General features: G+C 45.6%; 1 protein-coding gene and 1 long non-coding RNA gene across 3 annotated transcripts in view; one reads left to right on the plus strand and one right to left on the minus strand.

Annotated features, from left to right (window-relative positions):
* The window catches only part of STEAP3 (STEAP3 metalloreductase), a 48,349-nt gene extending 36,549 nt beyond the window's left edge, over nt 1-11,800 (plus strand). For both annotated transcript variants that reach the window (XM_059394431.1, XM_059394430.1), the window contains exons 4-5: nt 1,516-1,680; nt 8,949-11,800. In XM_059394431.1, coding sequence (XP_059250414.1) covers nt 1,516-1,680; nt 8,949-9,230 — 447 coding nt within the window. In that variant the 3' untranslated portion in view covers nt 9,231-11,800. The remainder of the gene's footprint in view (nt 1-1,515; nt 1,681-8,948) is intronic.
* A 2,538-nt stretch (nt 11,801-14,338) lies between these two features.
* LOC132013069 (uncharacterized) lies at nt 14,339-21,750 on the minus strand. The gene is made up of 3 exons (XR_009402866.1): nt 20,865-21,750; nt 20,333-20,408; nt 14,339-14,526 (listed from the first exon to the last, which is right to left on the minus strand). It is a non-coding gene; the product is annotated as an uncharacterized LOC132013069 (long non-coding RNA).
* Between the last annotated feature and the right edge of the window lie 233 nt (nt 21,751-21,983).

The raw sequence follows: 21,983 nt of genomic DNA on the forward strand, positions 1-21,983 counted from the left end.
TGTGACATTAACTGCCTGATCTTACCGAAACGCAGAGAGGAATGACTAATGAAATCTATCGGAAGAACAAACAATTTGCAGTGAGATGACTTACTTAGTGGCAGTTGTCAACACCATGAAGGGGTGAGTAAGACTTGGAGTTGCGTTACGTAGGAGACCTCTCTGCCCTGTGCAGGGCAGTGTCGGTCACAGCCCTCCCGCGAATGCCAAGGCGTGCTTGGTGCACAAGCCCAGTTACGGGATAGGGACCTTGGATATCACCTCTTCCAGGCCAGGGTTGCCCACAGTCACATACGACTTGCGGTCAGGATGAGAACCTGAGTCCCCGGATTCCTTGGTCCTTTTGTGGCTTACGGACACGGACACGAGCCAGCCTCCCCCAAAACAGAACTGAAGACATCGTGTTTCTCAATTGCAGGAAAAGTACCCAGTGGCTGGCATTTTTTCAGTTTCTTTAAGCTTTGTGTCATCAGCTTTTCAACAATTTCGCTCAGCCCACCGGACTCATTTTTAATATTATATCTGGTAACTGGGCCTGGCTTATTTTTTTTTCCCCTGCTGAAAGAGTTTCTCACAAACTTGTATGAGTCATTCTGTTTTGCACAGCAGAGACCTGCCTGCTAAGGCAGAGTCACATTTCCGAATAGAAAATACTGTTCCTTGATCTGCTGCTAGAGTGAAAGTACCAGCATTTCATGGGGTTTCTCAGAGAACACCTTGATTTCCAGGAACTCTGCTACCTGGTCTGAAAAGACCTTAATAAAAGCTTCCTTCAGTGTGTGTGCCGTATGAGGAAGTGCCGGCTGGGCTGGGAGTGGGGAGGTGGGCAGTAGAAACCTCTGGGCCCGCAGGGGCTCCCTGATTTGTGTCTACCCCTAGCTCAGTGGGGACTCCCAGCACTCTGGGAGGCCAGGCATCCTGGCTCCCTGCAGCCCAGGGCTCAGCACACAGCAGGTGCCCCGTAAGTACTCACGACTTGGTGATGGTGATAGATGTCACTCTCTGTTGCCTGGCAATGGTTGAGCCAAAGCTCTGTTCCTCAGCGGAAATGGGGAACTGAGTGGGAAGTCGGGAGCTGGTGGCTTTGAGTCAGGAAACGCGGAGGGGTTTAGTGTCTCTGTGTTTTTGTGTGTCCTGAGTGGAAGCCGGTGGTCTGCATGGCTGATTGTACTGGGTGACTGACCCCAGGAAGATTTGAGAAAGCCAAGACCTGGACTGCCTGGGTCCCCACCCCGGCTCTGCCATCTAGAGTGTCACCTTGGGAAAATTACTTGATCCTCGTGCTTCGTTTCCCTCATCTGTAAAGTGGGGATAACAGTGCCCCCGACCTCATGGGGTTGAGGATTAGGTGAGCTGATGCCTGAAAAGCACTTAGAGCAGGACCGGGCCCATGTGGGATGTGGCGAGAATGTTAGTCATTCCGGTGTTTCCCTAGCCCTACAATACCCTCTGGCCCTCACCCCAGGGCACAAACCTCTGCTGCTGTGCTCATGGTATTTCCTCCACCCTCCTCAGGTCTTGGCCAACAAGAGTCATCTGTGGATCGAGGAGGAGGTCTGGCGGATGGAGATCTACCTATCCCTGGGAGTATTGGCCCTTGGTACACTGTCCCAGCTGGCTGTCACGTCACTGCCCTCTATTGCAAACTCGCTCAACTGGAGGGAGTTCAGCTTCGTTCAGGTAAAGCAATTCTGCCTGTGCTGGTGAGCGTCAGCCCGTTTGGCCTTGACCCTGACCCTCCGTGAACCCTCTTGGCTTTCATGTTCTGTGCGACAGGACTGCTCCGTCAGACACCGAGGCCTTCCCAAGCCTTGAGGGCTCCCCAACGTCTCCTAATACAGGGGCTACAGTACAAGCTCATCCTCGGGACATCTGGGGAAGCCAGATGTAGACATGTGAAAGAATTAGACAACAGAACAGTGAACCCTGAACTAAAACATTCTCCGTTCCTACAGTTCTTGATCTTTCCAAACAGAATTCCATGATGCATCGTCATTGTGTATCTCACTGGTCTAGTCTAGGAGTCAGTGAGCCAGTGAGTGAGCTCGCTGACCACTCAGCCCCCTCCTTTCAACCAGCTCTGTTGTCCCCTTTAGGCCCCAGAGGAGGTGAGCATTAAGATCACCCATTTACAGGGGATAAAACTGCAGGTCCCAAAGGACACCATTCCTGTGACACACCCAGAGAAAAGGAGACCTGTAGTCTAATACACTTGAGAAAAGATTTGCTTCCCTAAGAGATTCACAGTGTGCTTTTGGGACATCAAAGATTCTAGTAACGTCTACAACAAACCGACCTTGTTAACCAGACTTCTTTGACCGTGAACACTCTCCTTCCCCCCACTTTTGCAGGTTTGGCTTTTTGCTTTGTTTCTGGTTTTCAGACAACAGCAACTGCATTCCACCAGACACGGTTTAGGAAATGCTGCTAAAGGGTTTGGGGCCTTTCTGCAGGTGTTCTTTTGGGTAGTGTTTATTGGGTGGTGACTGCATGCCAGGCTCCGTGGTAGGCCTCCAGTGTGATAGGGAACAAGACAGGCACAGCCACGTTTCAGTTACAAGGATGACTGGGACAGGGACCATTTTCATATTGCTTTGGCATTCCCCCACTGTTCTCTATACGGAGTACTCGGTCAGCCCCCCAAATGTTGGTGGATTAACTCATCCCTCTGTGGAGGGGTGCTGACTAATGCTACATTCTGTCATTGATACTGGATTGGGGCAGAGAACAGCACTCATATCCACCCCCAGTATCAACACAAATCTGTCACGTCTCTTCTCTGTATGTTGAGGACACAGTACAGGATTCACAGAGGGACACTGACCATGCAGTGCTCTTATGCAATCCAAATGAATTGTTCCCGATGGGTGACGCTTACATTCCCTAGAACAAAACACAGTTGTGGTTGTTTGGGCTTTTTTTGGGTTTTGGGTTTTTTTTTTTTTTGAAGTATGTCTGTTTCTTGAACGTCACTGGCTTTGCTCATCTCCGAAGGTCTCTGGAGGAATGCTCCAGGCTGACACATGCCAGCAGCAACAGGGGAAAAACAGAATTTTATTTATCTGCCGTTAATCCCCTTGGGTCACACACCCAAATCTCGGATTTTCCTGTTCCTGCTTGGAGTATCCTGGAGTGCATGGTTTATCCGCAATTAAAACAGACTGTAGGTCGCTCCCCTCACCGAAAAGTTGCTCCACTAAGCAGCCGTAGATTACAAGCCAGGCTCTGGCTGCCAGAGAAAGCCCAAGGATTTGATTTTGTTAGCAAAAGCCGGCTGGAACCTCTCGGGCCGGGCTCAACTTTACATATTGAAGAGCTGAAACGTAAATATGTTAGTCCCTCGGCCACTGCAAGGGGAGGCAGGTCGCAAGGCCGGGAGATGGGTAAAGAGGCAGGGTTTTACTTGGGAAAGTCAGACGCCCACATTCTGTCCATGAAAACAAATGCTCTGTCTCCCGAGGGCGCTAATATGGGGAGAAGGAACTGTCAGCACCCAGGGCCTGGAGTCCAGCTCTGCCTCCCCCTGTCCCAGCTCTGGAATCATGGGCAGGTGACAAATGCTCCCTGAACCTCACGTCACCTGTAAGGTAGAGTTCATGCCTGCAGAGCTGTGGTGAGAGATGACCTGTGGAAGAAAGTAGAAAGCATCTTGCTATCATTCTTAGGGTATGTGGCCACATTTCCGTTATCCCGGACTAAGCTACCAATGTCTAAGTTCACAATAGGCCAAGAGACTCCCGCCCTGAGCATCAGAATGGTCCAGGGCCAGGTTTGCAAACTGTGGTCGATACTCACTGGGGGGTTGTGAAATGAATTCAGTGGGTCACAGCCAGCTTTTTAAAAAATGAAATAGGACAGAATGTTACAAAAATGTCAGCGGGCTTTGCATGTCCTAAGGAGAGATTTTTTTTTTCAATTATTGATTTAGTAGTTATATTTACATATGTGGTATACCTGGTTGTGTCCGGGACAGTAATGAAAAAATGTGATTCTTAACTACAAGCCGCCATCTCCACGTCTGAAATCACAAGGCTCTTTTGGAGAATTACAGTTACCCAGAGCCACCCCTGACTTAAGGACTCAGATGCTTGAGAAGTCTGTTGTTGTGAGCTCCTTGGGTGACAGGTGTACGTGTGTGCTAACCGCTGGGGTGGCAGGCCGAGGTTGCGGAGCCACTGGATTCTGGGTTTCAGTCCCAAGCCAGCTTCCTGGACCCTGTCACCTCCCGCTGCCACACCCGACCACCTCGGGTCACCAAGGTTGAGCCGCTGGCCATGGAGACCCATGCTTCTCGATGCACTTGGCCTGACTCCTGAGTCTCTGATGATTTAGGGAGCTGAAAGCCACCAAAACAGTGTGTTGACGCTGTGGTGATGACTTGTGTTTCTGTTCATCCTTTTGTTCCTGAGGCTGTTTCCCCAGGTATAAATTTGGGAGTTTGTGGTTATGGCTGTATGGCTTTGGTTTGGTCTCGGCTGTGCTGACTGCTCGAAGTAAGCCAGTTAAGCCTTGTCAGGTTGCTGAATTGCCAAGTTGGGGCAGCTCAGAGACATCAGGGTTCTGCTCTAGCAACTCAGTTCTGCCCCAGAGTGAGAGGGACTTACCGTGACCTTGCCCATGCCAGCCACCTGCCTAAAATAATGACAGAGACCATCTCTGACCCCAGCTGCATGAATGACTGTCCGCAGCCCCTCTGCACCTCCATAATTGACCAGGAGCAAGAGACACTGGGAACTTGGCTGTTTCTTATTTGCTAACAAGATTATATACAATGTAAATGGCCTCAGCTTGGTGAGTGCAGGGGTTGTCGAGGCTGGGGGCAGGGCAGTGTGGGATTTTCATATTGTTTCCAAGGAATGCGTTTTAGGAAAATGAACTCACAGAACCATCCAGGCGTCCCACTGGGATTGCAAAGTCCAAAGGCCCTTTGTTACTGTCTGATCTTTGGCTTTAGCCCTCTGTAGACCGTTACCCCGAGGCTGGGGCTTCCTGCCGTCTGTCACCGTGGAATTTGGGATGGCAAAAGGATGGCGATGTGGGAATGGGAGCCGCTGTCTCGGTGCCCTCCCAGAGCACATCCACATTGTCTGGCACAATCCATCCCTCCAAATCAGGGGCTAGGGACAGTGGCCCACGTGGGTCAAACCCTGGAGCTCAGTGCATGTCACTAAGGGAAATATGGAGGCCTCCCCGGGGGCCACCAGGGCTCGCTCCCTCGGCCTGGGTGGGTTCTTGTTGCTTCAGCATCTGGGGAAGCCCCAAGTGCAGAGTGTGGCCCATCAAGGGCTCAGTGGATCTTTGTGGAATGATATATAGGATCAGGTCCATCAGGTCCATCGTAATCTGTAGCCTGGGCGGGGGGGGGCACACACATGGGCTTCTCATCCCTGACGCTGGAAAGGCTCCTGTGAGGAGAGTCTCTTAATCAGTTGTTCTTAGTCCTTACTGCGTGAGCATTGTCGCTGAATTCCTAAAAGCTAATGATGCGGGGGCCCCACCCCAAGCCAATCTCAAGTGCATTTGCCAGCCAGGCTTGGGCATTCCTGCTTTTCCCAGGCTCCCCGTGATTTTACCATGAAGCCAGATTTGAAAACCACAGTCTCAGACTCAGGAGTAAAAGGCTTCCCAGTCATCCGATTAAAGCCCAGTAAATCCATGTGAGTAAGGGGAGCAAGGGTTTGGGGCCGGGCAGCTGGGCGGGCAGCTAGTTGAGCATCAGGGTGGTTGTCCAGCTTGTTCAAGTTTTATTCCTGACAGTCAGGGCTGGGGACCTTTCCTCCCCTCTCAGTTTCTTTTTATTACAGTAAAATAACATAACACAAAATATACTCTCTTAACGATGAAGTGTACATAGTTCAGCAATACTAAGTCCGTCCCCACCATCCATCTCCAGAGCTCGTCTCATCCTGCAACACTGATGCTTTGTCCCCATGAATCACTAACCCCCACGGTCCGCTCCCCCAGCCCTGGGCGACAACCATTCCACTTCGTCTCTCTGAGTTCACCACCTCACATAAGTGCAATCCTACAATATTTGTCTTTTTCGTGCCTGGCTGATTTCGCATAGCATCAGGTTCTCAAGTTCGTTCATGTCCCACCAGGTGTCAGAACTGCCTTCCTCTTCGTATTCCACTGTTTAGAAATAGCCCCTTTCCCTTGTCCATTCTTCTGCTGGTGGGCACTGGAGCTGCCTCCATGTTTTGGCTACTGGGAATATGGGGTGTCCACATGTCTTTTCAGGATGCTGCTTCCCATTCCTTGGGGGTACATGAGAAGTCGGAGTGTCAAAGTGAGTAGTAATTGTATTTTCAATTTATTGAGGAGCCCGTCTTCCCCTGCCCCTGCCTTGCACAGCAGCCGCACCAATCCACAGTGCGTAAGGCTTCTAATTTCTCCACATCCTCTCAGCACGTGTTTTCTGGGTTTTTTGACCATAGCCATCCTCACGGGTGTGAGGCAACATCTCACTGAGGGTTGGACCTGCATTACCCTGAGGATGAGTGATGTTGAGCATCTCTCTGCGTGCTTCTTAGCCATCCATAGGACTTCCCTTGGAGAAATTTCTATTCAAGTACTTAACCTGTTTTCAAGCTGGGGTGTTTGGTTTTCTGTTGTTGAGTTTGGGAGTTCTCTACATAGTCTGCATATTAATTCCAAATCTTTCCTCAGTGTTGGAGAACTTCTTTTTTTTTTTTTTTTAAGATTTTATTTATTTATTTTATATAGAGAGATCACAAGTAGACGGAGAGGTAGGCAGAGAGAGAGAGAGAGAGGGAAGCAGGCTCCCTGCCGAGCAAAGAGTCGGATGCGGGACTCGATCCCAGGACCCTGAGATCATGACCTGAGCTGAAGGCAGTGGCTTAGCCCACTGAGCCACCCAGGCGCCCTGTTGGAGACCTTCTTAACCCCAGTCTTCAATATCGATAGATCAGAACTTAGACAAAGTTGGTGTGGGTCAGAAGTTGAGAGGAGATTTGGAATTCCTTTTAGAGTCCTCTGGAAGTGACAAGGGTCTGGTTGTGACTCCCAGTCAGGAAGCCTTTGTTCTGGGGGCTGACCATTTTCATATGACCTGACTGGGTAGTAGCACAGATCCAACTATGGCTCTTCCCAACAGGAAATTGTTAAAGACGGGATAAAAACATCTTCGAAGTTATTTAAAGCCAAGAAAGAAAACACAGAGATGACTAGGGAGGCCAGAAACTGGGGATCTCTTGGCACCTAGTATTTTTTAGCGGTTAAAAATGCTGTACTTGGGAACCTGTCTATGAATGTAGAGTGTAGAGCCATTAGAAAATGTTTGTTTTTTCATAAAAGTATTGCAGGTACTTCTTCCAAACAGTGTTCTTCCACGGACCAAGGTTGACCACCCTGGTGTTTGTACTGGAGTGGGAATAAGCAAGGCATTCTCCATGCAAGGGAGGAGTGAGAATGAGGCCAGGTAGCAGAATCAGACCCACTTAGAACCATGCCTGGCGGGGAGTGCAAGTAAGACCATGTCTCTCAGCCGAGCCCTGGATCGGTGCTGACAAGCAGGGCTGGAAGGAAATCCAGGAGGCCCAGTTGTAGCTTCCCTGTGGAAGGCTGCAAGCCAGCCTATGAAGAGTACCCCGAGTACCGTCATACTGCCACATTTCAGTTGAACCCTTCTGGCGTCTCCTTGGAGAAAATGCATACGTGTTCATGGTTTGATGAGTCACTGCTATTTTCATTCCTTATGTAATAAACACAGGGCTCTCCTGCCTCAGATCTCTCCATGGCTCCTCAGTGCGCCCAAGTGCCTCTCCTCTGTGCCTCTGTGCCCTGCCTCTTGGGTGCCCCATGCTCTCCATCATCCCTGGCCCATCTGTACAGCACTTCCCCCACATCTCCAGCTTTAGCTCTGGGGACCACTGACTTGTCACTGAGGCTCAGTTAGTGTCTTGCCCAGGGATCACAGTGTCATTGGAGTAGACTCTGGAATGCCTCGCTTGTGGTCCATAAGAAACTGCTAGAGATTCCCAGGCTAGAGCTACAGATCAGGAATTCCCAGCTCCCATGGGAATTCAGGACTGTGTAGCCCTTGTGGCGATGAAGAGAGGCCTTGGCTGGAGTGGGTGGGTACACAGAAGCCCGCCTGAGGCTCAAGGGCTGGCACGCTCTCCTTCCCAGCAAGATGGCGTAAACCGCTTCCATTTGGGTTTGCGATGGTCTCGGTCTCCACACAGTATCCACTCCATTCCAGGCAAGAGAGGAACCTGGTGGGGTTTCCATCTGAGGTGTTGATGAGTCAAGGTGTGGGTGGGTGGGAGACCAGCCCCCACCAAGAGCATTTACGTGATGCTCTAAAGCCAGGCTTCCCAGATGGTGTCAGGTCACCCGGCCCGCAGACTTCAAGCCGCCCTCACTCGTAGTGCCAAATCCACACACGGAGTATGCTTGTTACTTTCTGTTCATGTTTCAATCAACTTGAAACCAATCCACTATTTTATCTGGCTTCATCTTAGGCCAAATATGATTGGTGAAATTCTGGCTTTGGTCTGTTGGCAGACACCTGTGACTCTAGTGTACATGAAACTATACACAAAACTTGTAAAAAAATTTTTAAATGTCGTTGAACTTCATTCCATCTCAAGTCTTCCCCTGGCAGCCACCAGAGGTACAAATAACACAGTTTGGGGAAAAGCAGCATCACTTTTATCAGATCCTCATGATTCCCTCGATCCTCACACACCTGCAGGATAGAGACATTATTTTCATTTTTCTGCTGGGGAAACTTCAGCTCTCAGAGTTTAGGTAGTGGTAAGGTCCTGCACAGAGGGTGTGAGGAGCTGGGATCTGAACCCACAGTCTCAACTACTGAAGCAGCCCTCCTTCCTCTCCCTTGGCCAGGCAGGTAGACAAGCGCTTGGAGGAATCACTGCATGTCACCAGCCTGTCCCTAACCCCAGCTTTCCTTTCTCCCGCAGTCCACTCTGGGCTTTGTGGCCCTGGTGCTGAGCACCTTGCACACACTCACCTATGGCTGGACCCGCGCCTTCGAAGACAGCCATTACAAGTTCTACCTGCCTCCCACGTTCACGCTCACGCTGCTGGTGCCCTGCGTCGTGATCCTGGCCAAAGGCCTCTTCCTGCTCCCCTGCTTCCGCCGCAAGCTCTCCAGAATCCGGAGGGGCTGGGAGAAGGATGGTGGCGTCAAGTTTGCTCTGCCAGTGGACCACACCTTGGCCCAGAAGACGAGCCACGTGTGAGGTGCCTGCCTCTGGCCCCAGAAACCAGACGCAGGCCGGACAGTACCCCTGGGCCTGTCGGGGCTGCTTTTCTGGATCGTGCGGTATGGTGAAATTGGGCGCAGAGCGGTGGTTGGAGGTCTGAATTCCTGGGACCCTGATGTACGCGGTGTAATATTCAGAAGGGCACACACGCGGGTGTGACATAGGTGTTCGTATAGATTTCATATATATAACAGGATTTGCATTTATACTCACTTAGTTAAAAAGTTGAGTCTCTGGAGATTTCAACTTGTAGATTTAAAAAGCCAGTGCCAGATGTTAGAACAGCCACTCACCCTGTTGGGATCTCTGCAGAGACGGACGCACCCTCTTTGCAGTGAAAAAGGGCAGTGAGAGGCTTGTACCTTGGTGGATTTGATCCGTTTGTGTCCCCACTCCCTTTTTGCTGCTTTCCCCGAGGCATTTGCAGAGCTGGGGCTCTAAGGGGGCAGATAAGAGCTCAACCTGGAGTTGGATTCTGTGCACAGGGCTAAAGAGTCAAGACCCAGCAGGCAGAGCAGGGGCTGACCGCCTCCCTCATTCACCTTGGGCAGCAGCTGGAGGTCAGATGGGAGCCAGGGCCCCTGGGGGGGTGAGCCTGCTGTCTGGACCCTGGAGCCAACGTGTCGAGGGCTCCTTTGCCAGGTAGGAGGGGGCGGGGGACGGGGCCCAAGCTGACCTCCCTTGTCCTTCCCCAGCTGGGGAGAGTTTTTTCCTCTGGAAGTCCTAAGTCCCCAGCAGTGGCAGCACATTGCTCTCTTGTGGGAGTGTGAAGTCACCTCCGTTTGGGAGCCACTAATGAACCATCTTGAGAACAAGTGTAATTTCTTTCCCTCCTTTAAGTTGCTGATGACCGTTCCTTAAACCACTGTGCCTTCTCACCTTTCAGATCATTAGTTTGGATATCTCTTAGGAAGGCTCAGAGCAGGCCCTCTGGAAGTCAGCTGGAGGGGGAGGGGAAAACAAGGCAGACAGCACTGGGCATCCCAGCTAAGGCTTTCCTGGGGCCCACCCAGGGCATGAAGGACTGATGACTGATTGTCTCCACTGGATTGGGCCTGTGGAAAAAACACTGGGGACCTCGTCAGATGTCTTCCACTGGCAGGGAAAGAAACTGCCAGAAGACCAGGCTGGCTCCAAGCTCACCACTGCTCCAGGGAAACAGGGAGAATGTGGGCGACGGGACCCTCCCTACCCCCCCATCCAAGAATCACCAACCCCGGGTGGGTCAAAATCATCGGGAGGGTCTTTTCTACCAAAGCTACAGACTGGAAGTGCTTCTGCCCCAAAGCACAAGAGGCTGCACCACAGACAGGGTCATGGGACATGTGGCCTCAAATCCCATGTCATCTCTTGCTCATTCCTACCGAAACCGCTTTTATGTCCCCTGTGGTGAAACAGCTGTTCCTGGCCAAGCCCTCCTCCCCCCACCCCCGCCTCTAGAACCAGGATGATCTTGTCACCTCCACAAAAAAAGCAGCTTTGAACATAGAGGGGATGAAGTCCCAATGGAAGATACAAGTGAGGCAAATGCTGAATTCTGCTCTGAATGGGGAGTGTTGGTCATGCTCATGTCTCAGGTCTTCTAGGCCAAAGGGGATCTCAGGAACAGAGAGTCGAGCCAGCAAAGGCTGACAAGACCATGCTGCAAGAAGAGAAGGCCCCTGCCCTCCCCCAGGGAGGCTTCATTAGCTCTTCATGTCTGTAGAGCACGGAAGCGTCCTGTAGTGAAAAGGGGGGCGGGGCAAGTGCAAGGATATCTCATTAGGCCAGTGACTGTTGGGAGGGAAGGCAGTGCAGGCAAAGCTGTCTGCTTCCTGCAGATGTTTTCCATCTGCAGGAAGGCTGAGTGGCAGAAGCTTGTCTTCCAAATAGGCCCTGATCCTCGGAGAGGCTCGCTGAAAAGGAGGCGGGCGAAGTACAGGTTCCAACATTTGCTTCACAAACTGAGGGCCCATCCATTTCCCGCTGGTGGGAAGCAGGGAGAACAGGGGCACCCGGGATCCACCAGGGATCTCAGCCCCAGTCTGTACTGGCTGCCTGCCTTCTCTAACCCTCCCTGGGCCCCGGGGAATTTCCTTATACCAAAGATGCTGACCTTCAGCAAAATCCAGTAGGCTTCCTCCTCTTCCCCCTGCCCACCTTCTGCCACAGGTGCTCCCAGGGGAAGGAACTGGTTCCAAGATGGGTGGCAGGAGGGAACAGGTGTAGTAGAGGACCTGGCCACCCACCAGCTGGACAATCAACTCATGAAAGGCAGGGTGCGCTATGCACTTGGGCTTGATCTGGTGTCTCCTGCTCTTCCTTACCTCACCAGGCAGCTGGCAACAGCATCCCCCTGAGAGCGAGTCACTCCCTTTCACCCTGGTAAACTCTATGTGCCTCTGGGTACAAAAGTGCCTGAACCAATGTGCTCTGGAAATCCTAAATGCCGTGGTCTGAGGTGGATGTTTAAAATCAATGTCATTGAAACAGTCTGTGTATTTTGTGTTGACCTTGTAGAGCTTGTCTAAGCAGCAGCAAAAAATAAACACCTAACCTTCTGTGAATTTCAGGCTTTTATTTCTGTCCTCCTCATCACTTGCTCACTCATTCATTCACTGGCTCCATGAGCCTTCCGATTGGTCCTTATTCTGAGTCAGGCAATAGGCAAGGCGAGGCCAGAATGATTTGGGCTAGAGCTCACCTCTGGGGAAGGACAGGTATGCATACCTACAGCAACAGGCAAGGAAGGCCAGATGAGATCCAGGTGACAATGTGGCGAGGGTTGGGGGGCATCCACTGTGTGTATGAAAGAACACTCAAGCCAAAGCTGGGGGAGTCTGGGGAAGGCTTCCTGGAGGAAGCAGCGTCCACGCTGCGGTCTGTTGGAAGGCTGCGGCTTTGAATGTAGGTTAGAGCAATGGTGTTTTTCAAACTAGAATGTGCACCAGGAGTCTCAGGAAGGACCATGTTCAAACACAGGTCTGAGTCACTGATCTGGAGTGAGGCTAAGCCTATGCATTTCTAATAAACTCCCAGGTGACATGGATAGTGTTGATCCTCTGACACTCTTAAGTAACAAGGGCTTATATGGCTTCCTTTGTCCCTGCTGGGCTGCATGGCTGCCCTGTTAACCCTCCCCAGGATGTCAGCTCCCTAGAAAGACAGGCTGTACACACTGCTGATGTGGTCACAGCCCCCCATCTCTGAAAGGCAGGATGCCGACCTATCAGGTAGCCAAGCTTTTCCACTAAAGCAGAGCTGTCTTACTGGATAGGGGTGAAAGGGAAAAAGAAACCCATGTGCCCAAAGCAGTCTAGTAGCTAAAATCCATTTTCTTGGGAACAATAACCAAAAGATGGCCTTGAGCCCATGAAAAGAGCCTTCCAAAGAAAAGAACCATGGTCAGAAAACAACTTCACTACAAATCATTTTCAACAGCAAAAAGCATCTCATGCTTGGAGTTTTGTTTTTCAACTCCGTGTCCTCCCACACATGATCCTGAGAGAGTTAAGCTTCAAAAGAAGTGATGAGGGGCGCCTGGGTGGTTCAGTCCTTGAGCATCTGCCTTTAGCTGAGGTCATGATCCCAGGGTCCTGGGATCAAGCCCTGCATCAGGCTCCCTGCTCAGCGGGGAGCCTGCTTCGCCCTCTCCCACTCCCCTGCTTGTGTTCCCTCTCTTTCTGTGTCTTTCTCAGAGAAATAAAATTTTAAGGGGAAAAAAAAAGTGATGAAAGAATGTCCATTATGTCCATTATTAAGGTGGTTCACACCAGAACTAAGTAAGGAACAACCAAAATAACTCATAAAAGTTTCAGAGAAGATTCGTCACGCAGCTATTTGACAAGCTGCATCTTTTTCAAAAGCAATGACATGGGCCCTTGGAAGTGCAGACGCTAGCTTCTACTGGGTCACTGCCCTGCTTTCTTTATAAAGAGGAAAGTAGTGCAGAAACTCTCAATCCCACCATGCCTGCACCAACTTTTGCTAATAGATCACTTGAAAACCCTTTTTACTCACCTAAAGTGAAATTTAGAAATGGAACGCCCCTATGCATATACTTTCTTAATCAAGAAGGTCTTAATTGCAATATAAAGGAGAAATAATTTACACTAACATATACAACACTAATGATGAATAGTGATTAGTTTTATTATTGTTTTTTGAAAATTTTATTTATTTGACAGAGGGAGACACAGCAAGAGAGGGAACACAAGCAGGGGGGGCAGGAGAGGGAGAAGCAGGCTTCCCGCTGAGTAGGAAGTCCGATGCAGGGCTCAATGATCATGACCTGAACTGAAGGCAGACGCTTAACAACTGAGCCACCCAGGTACCCCCAGTAATTGGTTTTAAGAGAAATACAATGATACTCAACATTATCAGTCTTCTTTATAACTGACATTAAATAAGATCTAAAGAAGTGTATGAGTGTGTGTGCATGTACAAGTGTGCCCTGAATGTCTGAAGTGTTCAGTGCTGTGGAACAGTAAAGTAGCAGTAGGTGAAGACCAACAGATGTCCACTGGATTTGGAAATATGGGAACTTTACAGTAAGAATGTCAGTGGAGTACTGGAGGACTCCAGTACGGAACTCTAGTACAGAAATGGAGAGCAGTGGACAGCTCATCTGAGATCTGGCTATGAAGTGGGAGAAAGAGAGGATTGGTAACTGGGGAGAAATAGGGGGTTAGAAGAAGGAGAGCTGGTTGGTTTTTGGGGTTTTTTCCCCATTGTTTTAACCTGAACATGTTATAGGTGTTCCTGGAAAAGAACAAGATGAACAGGAGTAGTTGAAGATGAGAAAAAGAGAGTGGGGATCAAAGTCCCAGAGGATGTGTAAAGAGATGCTGGCTTCGGTGAGGAGTGGAGGAGTGGCTTGTCTTTTAATATTAGGAGAAAGGCACCTGGGGGGGGGTTCAGTCAGTTGAGTGTCTGACTCTTGATTTCGGTGAGGTCGTGAGCTCAGGGTTGTGAGATGGAACCCTACATTGGGCTCTGTGCTGGGCATGGAGCCGGCTTGGGATTCTCTCTCTGCCCCTCCTGTTGCCCCCCCCCAATTAAATTAATTACATTTAATTAGGAGAAGAGGATAGGTGCCACTGGGTGGAGGATTTACTTTGGTGAAGAACGTGTAGAAGTTCTCTTCTGATGATGTCTGTATCCTTTGTAAAAAAAAGTCAGAGGCATCTGCTAAGTGTAACCATGAGGGAAGACTTGACTCTTACAGCTGAAGAGGGAGGAAAAGGTTGCAAATAATCATTGGAGAAAGTCCAAAAGGAGATGTCCAGGGAACCTTGATAGGATTAGCCAAAATGAAAAGAAACAACTTGTTTATAACATTCTTTTTGTCTAAGGTGAAACGTACTAATTTTGTTTGGGGAGCAAAGTGGAGTTTTTGCTTAGGTAAATTCTATTTTCCCCCACCAATTTCTGTAATGACTCCAGGTACTTTATCTTATTCCGTTTGACCTCTTATAGTTACTCAAAATGCTTTAGATTCATTTTTGTTTTCTCTGTTGAGAAATGGACAGTCGCAAATGGAAGTTGTTTTGTTTTGTTTTTTAAGATTTTATTTATTTATTTGACAGAGAGAGAGATCACAAGTAGGGACAGAGGCAGGTGGGGGGAAGCAGTCTCCCTGCCAAGGAAAGGGCCCAATGTGGGGATTGATCCCAGGGCCCTGAGATCATGACCTGAGCTGAAGGCAGAGGCTTAGCCCACTGAGCCATCCAGGTGCCCCCACAAATGGAACTTTTGATGCACTTACCAACCAAAAGCCTCTATGCCAATTCTCCCATCAAGTGAATAATCAACCCCTTGTTTACTGAGTGTTGATTTCATTTACCAGACCAGAAACCTAGCTTATTTCTATAATTTCTATCATATGCAGAGCCTACTCATAAAAATCTAATTTATCCAACAATTAAAACTGTTCCCTAACTAGAGAATTCATTTAAGGCTTTCACTTCCTGAAATGCTTCAAAGCAACTAGTTCCTGGATGAAAGATATACTTTTTAATGTACTGCTAAGCTTTCAGGAGGTAAGAGAAACACTAGGGCAGAAAATAAATGGGGACGTGCATGCAAATACGAATAAACCAGACAATGCTGTCCCTGGCTCCTGGCAGAGGCAAATTTAAGTCCTTTCTGCCTCAATTCAGACCAATCAAGTGGGAGCTAAGTATCTAAGATCAACAAGCCACAGGTGAGAGTCAACAGAAACACAATGCGCAAAGACTTCAAAGAACAGAATTATGAAATAGAAAATGATGATATACTAAATGATTAAAAAATAGAGTCACAAAAATAAGTAAGAAATAAGGCACAATGAAAAATAGAAAATTCAGAAATGAGAGATTGTTGGAAACAAACCTATTTTGATGGATTTAATAGCTGACTGGAGAAAATCAGTGAATTTTGAAATGGAGCTGAAGAAAATACCCAGGATGCAAAAAAAAAAAAAAAAAAAAAAAAAAAGACAAATGGACAGAAAATATAAAAGAGAGGTTAAAGGGATAGAGGTTAAAAGGAAAAAGTCTAACATACAAGTAAGTGGAACTCAAATGGTATGAAATACTAGACTCTGGAAAAGCAGAAAGTACAATGTATACCTCTGAGCAGGAAAGAAAATCTGAAAAATGAAACCACACCTAGACACACTAGGAAGCTCAAAATCATTTCACAGTTGTAACAAATTTAACAAATCAATGGAAATCAGAAAACAGTGATCTGACATCTTGAAAGTGCAGAGAGGAAATAATTCCCAACTTAGAATTTTAAATCTAGCAGAACTGATCTTTAAGAAAGAAGGCAAAATAAGAATATTTCAGATATGCAAAAATTGGAGAGTTTATCAATAGTTCTTATCTAAAGAACTTTTTTTTTTTTAAAGACTTTATTTATTTGACAGACAGAGATCACAAGCAGGCAGAGAGGCAGGCAGAGAGAAAGGAGGAAGCAGGCTCCCCACTGAGCAGAGAGCCCCATGTGGGGCTCTATCCCAGGACCCTGAGATCATGACCTGAGCTGAAGGCAGAGGCTCAACCCACTGAGCCACCCAGGCACCCCTCTGAAGAACTTCTTAAAAGTATACTTCAGATAGAAGGAAAGTGGTCCCAGGGGAAGCCAAAAAACAAGAAGGAATGGTAAACAAAGAAATAGTAACTGTGAAGATAAATCTAAACAAGCCATGTCTATATAAAATAACAACAAGGTCTACTTATGTGATTTTTTTTTTTAAAGGGCATACTGAAAGACCAAACAACAATGACATGTAGGGTGACTGAGTTAAAATGTTCTGATACTCTTGGGTCACCTGGGTGGTTCAGTCATTAAGCATCTACCTTTAGCTCAGGTCATGATCCAGGGGATCGAGCCCTGTATTGGGCTCCCTGCTCAGCGGAAAGTCTACTCCTTCCTCTCCCACTCCTCCTGCTTGTGTTCCTCTCTCTCCAGGTCTCTCTCTGCCAAATAAATAAATACAATCTTAAAAAAAAAAAAAAAAAAAAAAAGTTCTAAGACTCTTGTATTTGGGGTGGAAAAAAATGTGGACTAATTTAGATTTTGTTAAGTAAGCCTGGAAAAATGCCAGGGGTGACCACTAAAAACCTAAAAATATAAAATCCAAATCCTTAGGAGAGGAAAAAATGAAATAAGAAAGCAAACAAAAATTTCAATTCTCAAAAAAGCAAGAAAAGAGAAAAATAACATAGAAAAAGCAGAAGACATCAAAAACAATAAGGTAAAATGTTAGAAACAAATCCAAATGTATCAATAATCACAATAAATACAAATGGATTAAACTCTTGAATTAAAAGAAAGAGATTACCAGATTGGGATTTTTCTATATAGTTATATACTATTTAAAAGTGGCTTGATAAAGCAATAGTAAAAAATGTTAGGCAAAAAGAAACCAAATGAAAGTTGAGGTGGCTAGATAATTATACAAAGTATACTTTATGACAAAGGACATTATTAGGGATAGAGTCACTATATAATGATAAAGATTTAAATATTTTAGAATTGTATGCATATGCATTTAATAATGTAGCTTCAAAATATATAAAGCAAAAAAAAATGTAGATAAACTCATCATTATACTGGGAAATTGCAACAAACAAAAATGTGTTTGTTTATAACAATAAGCTTGGTATCATAAAGAATAAGGAAATGATGTTCTTCTCAAGAAAACAAATTGAGGGGCGCCTGAGTGGCTCAGTGGGTTAAAGCCTCTGCCTTCGGCTCAGGTCATGATCCCAGGGTCCTGGGATCCAGCCACATATCGGACTCTCTGCTCAGCAGGGAGCCTGCTTCCTTCTCTCTCTCGGCCTGCCTTTCTGCCTACTTGTGATCTCTGTCAAATAAATAAATAAAATCTTAAAAAAAAAAAAAAAAGAAATTGAAAATATATTAGACCTGGGCAAATCTCAAAACTTTCAGAGAAAAAATGTCACACAAATATAAATTCCAAACTTGGTGCAAAAGAAGTTAAAAATCAAGAATACAAAGCTGTATTTCTTTTTTTTTTTTTTTAAGATTTCATTTATTTATTTGACAGAGAGAGATCACAAGCAGGCAGAGAGGCAGGCAGAGAGAGAGGAGGAAGCAGGCTCCCTGCTGAGCAGAGAGTCCGATGTGTGGCTGGATCCCAGGACTCTGAGATCATGACCTGAGCCGAAGGCAGAGGCTTAACCCACTGACCCACCCAGGTGCCCCACAAAGCTGTATTTCAATACCCATACATTGTGAAATTTAAAATAAAGATTTCCAAATAAATCATTAATCAAAAAGGAAATGAGAATAAAATTTTTTTCAAAAATTTAAAATGGAATGGTAATATCTCATCAAAAATTCGAGGATGCAGCAAAAATATTTCTTAGAAGGAAATCAATAGTCTCAATTATGCACTAAGAATTAATACACTAAGAACCCAGAAAAAAAGTAAAAAGAAAGGCATAAAAAAATGTAAGAGTAGAAATTGATAAAATAGAAAGGTCAGTAGAAAGAAATGATGAAGTCAAAGTCTGGTTTTATGGTAAGATGAATCAAACTGATCCATCTTTGTAGGACCATTCATGGGGGAAAAAAAACTGAGGAATAATCTTAGGTATAAAAAGAAGGCAAAACTACAGATGAAACAAATTTAAAAGATAGTAAGAGAATACTACACATGAATTCATGTGATTAAATTGGACAAGTTAGAATGGATAAAAATATAACTTACCAAAACTGATTCAGAAAAAGAAGTCTGAATATTCCTCAGTCATTAAAGAAATTCTATCTATAGTTTAAAATTTTCCCACTCCCCCCCCCAAAAAAAATTCCCACAAAAAAACCCAGGCCCAGATGGTTAAGCAGCAAAATTTTACTAAACTTTTAGAGGACAAATCATTCCATCTTACATAAACTCTTCCAAAAACTATAAAAAGATAAACTATTCTCCAACTTATTCTAGGAGGCAATAAGTGATAATAAAAATAGACAAGAACTATATGAGAAAGGAGAATTATAAGCCAATCTCACGCATAAACATAAATGCAAAAATCCCAAATAAAGATATCAGCAAATTTAATCTTGTGACATATAGAGATCGGATACCATGACTGCTTGACAGATTCCAAGAATACAAGTATAATTTAATATAAACTCTATAAGTATTCACTAAATTAAATTTTTTTGAAGACTTATTTATTTAAGAGAGAGTAAGCACAAGCAGGAGCGGCAGAGGGAGAAAGAGAGGGAATCTCAAGTAGACTGCACTGAGTCCAGAGCCCGGCCCAGGGCTCAATCTCATGACTCTAAGATCACGACCTGAGCTGAAACCAAGAGTCTGATGCTTAACTCATTATGCCTCCCAGGGACCCCCCAATTTTTCTATCATCTCAGTAGATACAGAAAAAGACAAGATAAAATTCAGTATCTATCCATGATTTAATTTTTTAAAAAAATCTCATAGCAAAATAGGAATAGAAGGGAATATCCTTAACCTGATAATCTATCTGAAATTTACAGAAAAAAATTTACAGCACATATAATTCTTAATGGTGAAATGTTAGTAGCATTTCACTTAAAATGAAGAACAAAAATGCCCATGATCACCAGCTCTATTTAAGATTGTACCAGAGAGGGCTCCTGGGTGGCTCAGTTGGTTAAGCAGCTGGCTTTGGATCAGGTCATGATCCCAGGTTCCTTGGATCAACCCCCACAGTGGGCTCCCTGCTCAGCAGAGAGCATGCTTCTCTCTCTTGCTCTGCCTACTTGTGCCCTCTCTCTGTCAAATAAATAAATAAAATCTTCAAAAAAAGAAAATGATTGTACCAGAGGTACTAGCCAATGCAAAAGAAGAAAATAACACATGAAATAAATGCTACATACATCTATAGATAGATATAGATGTATGGCATATATATATATATATATGGATAAATATAGATATCTATCTACATATAGAACAGGAGAGAAAAACTCTCTCTGATGATTTACAAATAATAATATTTGTAAAAACTGATGATTTACAAATACTAATAATTTCTTGGGATACCTGGTGGCTTAGTCAGTTAAGTATCTGCCTTCAGCTCAGGTCCTGATTAAATCCTACATCAGGCTCCTTGCTCAGCAGGGAGCCTGTTTTTCCCTCTGCCTGCTGCTCCCCCAACTTGTGCACGTTCTCTCTCTCTGACAAATAAGTAAAATTTTTTTGAAAAAAAAAAAAACGAATAATAGTAATTTCCTTTACTGGAACCCCAAAAGAATATAGAATTTTTTATAAGTAGTAAGAGAGTCTAGCTGTTATTAAACATATTCAAAGAACTAAAGGAGACCATCTCTAAATAACTACAGGAAAGCATGAAAATGATTCCTTACCAAATAGAGTATCAACAAAGAGACAGAAACTGACCATGCTGGACCTTGATCTTGAACTTTCCAGTGTCCAGAACTAAGAGGAAATTAATTTCTTATTTATGCCAACCCAGTCTATGGTATTTGTTATGGAAGCCTGAGCCAACAAGGACAACCATGGAGACCAGAAACAGAAAGATGACATATTTAAACTGCTGAAAGATAGTCAAGCAAGAACTCTAAATCCAGCAAAACTGTACCTGTAAAATGAGGGACAGGGAGATCCACTTCCAATATGACAGCGTGAGGCACTCCACTGACCACTCCCCAGTGAAACTGGTAAAAATTAATTTTGAAAACAAGCATTTAAAGCCTCTAAAAATGGTATTAAGAAAATTTACCCCCCAAAAATCGATAAGGCAAGAGTGTGTGGTATTTGAACTAAGACCATTCCTTTCCTCCCTCTTCCAGCTCAGAAGACTCGAGAATGCTACAGCCAAGGACCCAAGGCTCCCTCTTCCCAAGCCACCAGTTGAAGGGCTCTCTTCCTAGGAAAAGTAGAACTTCAGAATTAGCTGCTGAAGCTAATTCCAAGCAAGTATTGTTGAGAGCTGTGGGCTCCCTTCTTCTGCTTAGTTCCCCCTTGTACAACTGAGGCCCTACCTTGGGTGTGGCATGCTAAAAATAGTGGGGCCCCCATTACCCTTGTTCTGACTCATCAGGTAGAGAGGTTCTATGCAGGAGAGCCAAACCAAAAGGATGTCAGGCTGCTGCCAACATTCCACCACTCACCTGCTAGAGCAGGGATATGACTCAGAAGCTTGCCATTGTTTCCCCCTGCAGCTCTAGAGCCTTGGCTCAGAGATTAGCCTAAATGGATAAGCAGGCTATAAATAGATAGCTCCTAATCTCTTCCCAAGGAACTGACGTCATTTTTAACAGCACAGAGCATGGAGAAGTTCAAATTTAGGGGCACTGTCAAGAACACTACAGGTTTTGGACAAAGGCAATGGGGAGGTTCATGGATTTTTGAAAAACACAGCCTGGGATGTCAACTGGGTAGTTTACAAGAGAACCATGGAATAAGATGGCTGGAAAGAACTCTCCCTCCTAGGATCAAAACAAGGATCAAACACAGACTTAGGAAGCTATTCCTTCCAAGGAGCCACACATTGATTGGATTACTCTGCAGAACAATTTATGCCCCAGGGCATTACTGGAAACAATAGCACAATCAGCTAGCAATTAGTGGAGTTTAACAACTAGGTGTGGTCAGGGAAAGAAAGAGAAGTCTACCAATACCACTGTCATCCCAAGGGGACTATGGGTATTTCCAAGTTGGATCTCCCTGAGGAGCAACATCAGAAGCTTAACACTGTATAAGAAGGAGGAAATAGATGTCATTAAAATAATCCAGTCACTAAAAAACAAACAAGCAAATAAAAATAACATACCCTGGTGGGGAGGGAGGTACCCAGAGTTGCTACAATATATTATCTAAAATGTGTACTTTCCAACAAAAATACATGAGACACACAAGAAACTGGAAAATATAGCCCATACACTGAAAATGAAAAAATAAGGCAACAAAAACTGCCTGTGGAAATGACAAGATAAATGATTTCACAGAAAAAGCCTTCTAAATACCCATTATAAATATGTTCAAATATGAAAGAGAAATAAGGACATTCATAGGTAAACAAAAACTAATATGATTAGTTTATATATAATTACATATATTAATTATATGTAATATAATTAGAGATAATTCATCACTAGCAGACCTACTCTTACAAGATATACAAAAGGGAGTTCTCCAGGCTGAATTAATAGGACATTAGACAGTAACTCAAATTCCCATGAAGAAATAAAGAACATTGGTAAAGGTAACCACAGAGGTAAATATATAAA

This window comes from Mustela nigripes, chromosome 3, assembly GCF_022355385.1.
Source record: "Mustela nigripes isolate SB6536 chromosome 3, MUSNIG.SB6536, whole genome shotgun sequence".
NCBI lineage: Eukaryota > Metazoa > Chordata > Mammalia > Carnivora > Mustelidae > Mustela > Mustela nigripes.